The sequence below is a fragment of the Urtica dioica genome, chromosome 1 (genome assembly GCF_054948205.1).
Source record: "Urtica dioica subsp. dioica isolate 48M chromosome 1, U.dioica_male_clone48M_v1_H2, whole genome shotgun sequence".
Taxonomy (NCBI): domain Eukaryota; kingdom Viridiplantae; phylum Streptophyta; class Magnoliopsida; order Rosales; family Urticaceae; genus Urtica; species Urtica dioica.
Genome location: NC_142756.1, coordinates 9,737,868 through 9,744,762, shown reverse-complemented (window position 1 = coordinate 9,744,762; position 6,895 = coordinate 9,737,868). Strand labels below are relative to the sequence as shown.

General features: G+C 31.1%; 1 protein-coding gene across 2 annotated transcripts; it reads right to left on the bottom strand.

Annotated features, from left to right (window-relative positions):
- Window positions 1-237: 237 nt before the first annotated feature.
- Window positions 238-6,569, bottom strand: LOC149407089 (agamous-like MADS-box protein MADS1). 2 transcript variants are annotated; one of them, XM_089610969.1, is made up of 9 exons: window positions 6,443-6,569; window positions 6,054-6,312; window positions 3,179-3,260; window positions 2,379-2,440; window positions 1,896-1,995; window positions 1,764-1,805; window positions 1,594-1,635; window positions 551-771; window positions 238-452 (listed from the first exon to the last, which is right to left on the bottom strand). In XM_089610969.1, exons 2-9 carry the CDS (start codon window positions 6,299-6,301, stop codon window positions 449-451), a joined length of 801 nt encoding a protein of 266 aa, XP_089467095.1. In that variant the 5' UTR covers window positions 6,302-6,312; window positions 6,443-6,569; the 3' UTR covers window positions 238-448. The 2 variants fall into 2 exon arrangements, with proteins under 2 accessions (XP_089467095.1, XP_089467105.1); XM_089610979.1 differs by lacking the exon at window positions 238-452 and having other exon boundaries at window positions 547-771.
- Between the last annotated feature and the right edge of the window lie 326 nt (window positions 6,570-6,895).

Sequence of the window (6,895 nt, the reverse complement as noted above, 5' to 3'; positions counted from 1 at the left end):
TATAGCTCACAACATTCGCTTATCTTGGACTGAATCTATAAAATTAGATCACATACCCATTTAAGATGTGTCAGATTCTGATAAAATATTCGGCATGACAATGACATGAGTAACCACTTAAACTTTTTTTTTTTTCTATGGTAGTTCCTAACAATAAATTTTCCCATAAAAGTCAGCGGATTAAAAAAAAAAAAAAACATCAAACTATTTGGGGGCATATTAAGTAACATGAGCTGATGACAAGTTCAAGGCATTTAAATTTAGGAGGGAAAAGAAGAGTCAAAAGTACGTAGTAGAGTATAGTCTAAGCCAAAACAGTATTAGGGGAAACAAAACACACAAAGTACAGTAAGTTCAGTGTAGAACTACGCAATTACAACGACATATATAGATCTGATCACTCATTCCACGTCGTAGTAAAGCACAAAGGAAAACTCGTCTACCGTCCTCAGCTGCGTATAATCAACGGTCGAAAACTGATCACAACCAAAGGCAAAAACAAAGACACAATAATTGAAGTTATTGAAAACTAGAAGGGAATAGGGCTTACACAAGCTGGAAATTAGCGGTGTGGTGGTCTTGGCGAGAGTAATGGTCAGCGTTGGAGTCCATGAGAGTCATTGGAAGGAAGTCATTACTATTATTATTATTACTATTATTATTATTATTATTAGGGCGATCGTATGACGTCTCGCCACCTGGCATCAGCCTCATTTGCTGATGCTCCTCTTCTTCCTGCTGTTGCTGTTGGATCCTCTCGCTTTCCCCAATCTGTATATACACACATATACATATATGTATATAATTATATCACCTCAGGCTAATCTCGTTTTATGAATTAATATCAATTTGACATTATCCAACACACCTACATTATTCGGGTCATGACTCATGATGATCAACGATTTTTTTTTTTCTCTATGGAACTTGTATTTTCTTTCGACATTTTTCTTATAAATTGGTGACTATAAAAAAAAACAAAAAATTAGGAAAATAATCAACTTAAACGTTTGATATTGTGCCAACATTTGATAAATTTTAGTTAAATAGTCACTTTTAAATATAAATTTTAGATAAATAGTCAACATTTGGTATATAAAAATAGTTATTTACCTAAAGTTTACGTTTGAAATTGACTATTTACTTAAAATTTACCAAACGTTGATTATTTAACAATGTCAAACGTCTAAGTTGGCTAATTAATTTCCTAATGGACCCTAAAAAAAATTATTTTCCACTGTAAATTTTCAATATGTTTGTCCGTAAGACATACTAAAATGGCATAGTTTACCCTAGATTCACATGACTCCAACTTGATATTTGCGAAAATTTTCCAGGTAAAAAAAATTACAAGCTCAGCAAAACAAATTATAAAAAAAGGACTAGAGGGTTCCCAAATACCAAATACTCCTAATTAAGATGGTGACATTAAATTTTGAGTACAGTAAAATATATTGTAGGTTTTTTTTTTTTTTTTTTTTTTTTTTTTTTTTTTTTTTTTTGTAAGTGGTTTTATTAGTAGTCTTATTCATGTAGAACTTTCCTACAAAATAAGTCAAAGTAAAATAACTATATTATTACCAAGTATTTTACCTTTGCTCTCAGATAGTTGTTATGGCTCTGCAATTCCATCTCCTGCATTAACATTTGAGCATCACCATATAATTGACATGTACATATATATATATATATATATACACATATATGTATATATATCTTGGAACATACGAATTATACGAAGAAGCATCGAAAGATGTACATACTCTTTTTTGCATGAACTCTATTTCCTCGAACAGCCTTTCATTCTGCCATCAATTTCAAGCACTCCATATAAATATAACGAATGTTTTCCGTGTTTTTTTTTTTTTTATGTTTGCCATAAATTGTGTGTTTACCTTCTTGGATCGGATTCGGCTTATACCTTTCTCTAACCTTCCTTCCAGGCTCTTCAGGTCTTTGAGGGTCATTGTGCTTAGAGCCTCACCTAAGATATGCCTGGTGTTATATATATAAATATTAATAATTATATTAGTATATCATGAAAAAAGGTCTGATGCATGGCAGATTATACAATGAAAAAAAATAGTGGTACCTAAGTAATGTCATGAAAAATAATATCATTGAACTTATTAGAGCTTCACCTAAGATATGCATGTAATCATATAATTGGTATTATGAAAAAATAGTGGTCATCAAGAACGACAAATTACATCAGGAAAATTATAATCTTATTGATCTTAGAGCTTTACCTAAGATATTTCTATAATTACGCTTTAATAATTATATAATATAATTAAGAAAATAGTGTTGTTTAAGCATGGTAAATAATATATGTAGGAACCTGAGATATATATTTGCGGAAATGATTGCATAATTACCTGTTTGAATTTTGAAGCTCTCGTATCTGTCTCCTCAGTTTGGAGGATTCTTGCTGGTAGAACTGCAAATGTTTGTGATGAATATCATTGATGATTTGAAAATTCGTTAATGTTAAGTTAAAACATAATTTACACACACACACACACATGTACGTTCTAATCAATCATTTTTTATTTAACACGCTTTTACTTATTAGCTTGTACCATTTTAACTGACACATTATTGATACACTAAACGAATTATATATAAACCTTAATATAATTAATTTGGCAGACTGAAGTCACATTTAAAGATAGCAAGAATTAATTACCTAATCACTTTGATTAGATGTGCATTGTACTGCCAATTTTTCTACACTGAAAATACAAATCTTTCAACCATGATCATTCTGCTTCTAGCTACCATTGATTCATGAACGCAGATCCAACATTTCAATATCATCATAGAACAGCGTTAAGATTGGCGCTTGATTTGACAAATGCCAAAGTTACTAATAAAATATAAAAAACGTGTACTAGCTCAGTATATATTTGATATATATATATATATATATATATATATATATATATATATATATATATATATAATCTGATAAAACTTACAATAAAAACTCGATGATTATTTTAGATTAGAAACATTACGCTATTCTGAGAATTTATAATTGCCCTATATCTTCTTTTTTTATTTGACAGGTATTCATATGAATACTGTTCCTTTAACCAAAAAATAACTTAATAATAAAATAAATATTATTTAGAAGGGCGTTTAAAGTGTATACATTATTTTGTTGATTATATACCTGAACGTTGGCTTCAGTTACAGATCCTGTGTTTGAAGTATCAGAACATGCCTTCTTGTACCTATCAATTGTTGCTCTAACGCTGAAATCAAAACACAAAAAATGATTTGTTTAGGTAGAAATATTGTTTGATTAATTATATATTTACCACTCTAAATAATTTCAACAATAAAAAAATGATAAGAAAAATCTCCCTGTTCCTAAATAACTGCACTACTAGTCCAAAATGATTATGTTTTCAGGGGTTGAATTATATACTTGGTCTTCAGGGGGCTTATGTTTTCCTTCCAATTGATTAAACAAATGCAGATTTTATATTTCAGTTGTGAAATAATAAGCCCTCAAAAGAATATATATAGTAACTACTTTAACGGAGGGAGTTGAGCTAGGGGGATTATATGAAAAACAAATCTTAGAGGAGGGTAAATAATATATTTCAATAATAATAAATAAAATTAAAAAAGAAGACATTTAAGCAGGCTTAAGCTCCCACTATTCCTGAATTAGCTCCGTCCACAGTGACAATAATTCAATTAAAAAATAAATATTTTCCTAGTACAGATTATGTATTTTTTTAATTTTGCTTAGTCATACCGGTAATATAAGCAGACATGTTAATTATCTTAATTAATACTAATTAATCATACGTCAATTGGGTCATCGTTAGGTTACTAAATCTGTATATATATATGGCAATCTTCTTAAATATTTGACAAAAGCAACGCGCCGCTGATCAAATAATAACTAATATCCTGCAGATGCATATATGTGTCCGTAATATATTATATGAAAACTCAGTGATATTTATACAATAACGATCTAGGAAATCCCCCGGATGGTATATCCTTAATTTCGTCGACCCAGTGATTGGTTGATCTCTGAAAACCTGGCAGAAGATCACACAATATGATTGGTTCGAGCATTAGAGCCACTAAGTTCACGCCACGTGTCAGTGACCCATTACAAATCGTGTAATAACCAGGGAAACACCGCTAAAACTAAACTTAAATGCTTTCGCTGTCATCTCTTTCAACATTTTTTTTTAATTCTCGTCATATTATTTGAAGCAATATGTTTGGAATGACTACATGAAAAGAACCCTATATCATTTTTGTGTCTGAGCACATACTGAGAAGCTCAGAAGTCTGTCTTGACAACCCATTTCTTTGCATGCTTTTTACCTTCCCATGCAGTCTCTAGTCCTCGCCAAATTTTCGCAAAACAATTTTCTTATTGGGTTTAGCTTTTATCATCTATATGCACTTTTTTTTTATTGATTTATTTGTTTCACTCTCTCCTTCTCTCTCAAGAGAACTACCTTTTATTATGTCACTCCAATCACCTCTAAGAAGATCTAGCCAATATATGGGCGGATCTATATGATTATGAATATTAATCATCGATTTTTGTGTGTGGAAGTAAATCCTATCCATATCATTTTCTCTACGCGTATTACGGTGGGAATTAATTTTTTCTGTCGTATTTTATTGCCCACATTAAGTTACCTACAGATACTTCTCTTTGGTAGGAAACATAACTCTTCAGCAAAATTACATATAAATTAGATATGTACGATTTTTAAAAAATACTTTTTTTCAGTAGGGTAAAAAAATATATGAGAAAAGCCATGTTAATAATAGTCATAAAGGGTAAAATGGTCGAAGGCTGTGAAATTAATGACACCGTCAATATACTATACAATACTGGAAACCCTAGTTAGGTGATGATGTTCTCTCTCTTTCTCTCTCTATTTAGTTGGTGCTAACTAGTTCCATAAATAATTAACCTTCATAATTCATCTCTGACCAAACTGCTGGTACGAGCAGCGTTAATGACTTTGGAATCATATCCATTTAAGTTTTTGAGCCTTATTTCTAATAATTTGGAATAAGAAAAAGAAACCCCCAATTTCTGAATTGTCATAGGTGACAATGCATTCTTATGCTGCGGATCAAATTTCAAGAGTGATGTAAATATATATAAGACATATACATATATATATATATATATATATATATATATATATATATACACATACATCTAGGAATATGTTAAGAGGGAAACAGATTGTGAGCTAATAAGAGTTCGACAGCTCTAGGGTATAGACATTTATATTTTTTGGAGTGATTGATGACATGAGAGAGAGAGAAAATAAAGTATCAAAGTAAAGTTATGATCTACAAAACCTTCAGTGTGCTTATTAAGTTGTTGCTCTATAACAAGAAGAACTACTATTGCACCACCACTCCACTAAACTGTTTATTTCAATATAGGACCTAATAATATTTGCCACCAGATCTGGGATTCTCTATTGAACATATGATTAGGGTTTAGAAACCAAACATGAAAACTCACAAGAATAGACACACAACAAAGACTTTCCTTTTTCTGCTACAAGTGTGAAATTAATCGCCAGAAAAAGCTCATATCCCTTAAATAAAAAAAAAATAAAAAAAAAGAGGAACGGGTTCATATGGCCTAAAAATAAAAAGTGAAAATTAGAAGGAAAAAAAAAATCCAATAAAAATCAGTATATATATATATATATATATGCTTGTCCGGATCAGTAAAATCTCATTTCATGAGCGTAGTAGTACTTTTAAAATCTCATCACATGCTTGCTCAGCTATATGTATGCATATCTAACACAAGAATAGAAACAGATCTTGGTAACACAACTCATGAAGCAAAAAGGTAATATTTCAAAAAACCCTATAAAATAATATGTATATATACAGCCAAAATGAAATATATGTTATGCAAAAACTAATTAAAAAAAATATAATTACCATAACAAGACAAAACCAACCAAACTGTTGTTCAATAACAATTTATAGAAGAAGAAGAAAAAATTCTTCAAAAAAAAAAAAATCACCTGTTATTAGCATATTCATAGAGCCGTCCACGGGTTGAAAAGACGATTAGAGCCACCTCAGCATCGCAGAGCACCGAAAGCTCGTAAGCCTTCTTGAGGAGACCGTTGCGTCGTTTACAGAACGTGACTTGTCTGTTTGTGGTGTTCTCAATCCTCTTGATCTCGATCTTCCCTCTTCCCATCTTCCTCAGCTGCGAATCAGGGCTTATCTGATCCTCCTCCGCTATTTCATTTGGAAACTCCATCATCACACCAAGCCCTAGTTCATTCATTGTTATTTACCACACCCAAAACACAAACATGTACAGTTAATGATTATAGCAATGGTCTCATTAAATTATTTTTTTTTCTTCTCGAATCATCACAAAATATATACTATTATTTTTTACCTTTGGAAGGTTGGAAGAGAGGGTTGAGTGTTTGAGAGAGTCTCTTCTCTCTCTTTTTCTCTCTCTTTGTGTGTGTGAGAGAGAGAGAGAGAGAGAGATGGGCTTTTCTCTGGTATGTAAAGGGAAATAGTAGAGAAGCGTTGTGGTATTAGCAGGTGGGTATTTTTGGACACAAAAATAGACCCCTCAACCATCTTCCAACTCACACTCTTTTATTTTGTTTTGCTTTTTATTTTTATAATTTTTACTAGTCTTTCTCTAATTGTATATATGTATATTGATTTCATCTGTCGTAAATATTCATATTTACTTTATAGTTGTGTCTTGTATGCTATTCTCTTTCATAAGCCACGTATTAATAACCAGTTGTTCGAAGTATCGAGTGACCATAATTGTATAAGCTTCATTTTTCAAGAAAATGCTGAGTTTCTTGTGCATAAATAAATGTCGAAG

Excerpts from the sequence above, each read along its gene's own strand:
- LOC149407089 (XM_089610969.1), bottom strand. The coding sequence starts at position 6,301 with ATGATGGAGTTTCCAAATGAAATAGCGGAGGAGGATCAGATAAGCCCT. Across the intron at positions 1,806-1,895 it reads GCCGAATCCGATCCAAGAAG|AATGAAAGGCTGTTCGAGGA; the intron begins GTAAACACACAA and ends AATTGATGGCAG. Across the intron at positions 772-1,593 it reads ACAACTATCTGAGAGCAAAG|ATTGGGGAAAGCGAGAGGAT; the intron begins GTAAAATACTTG and ends GTGTATATACAG.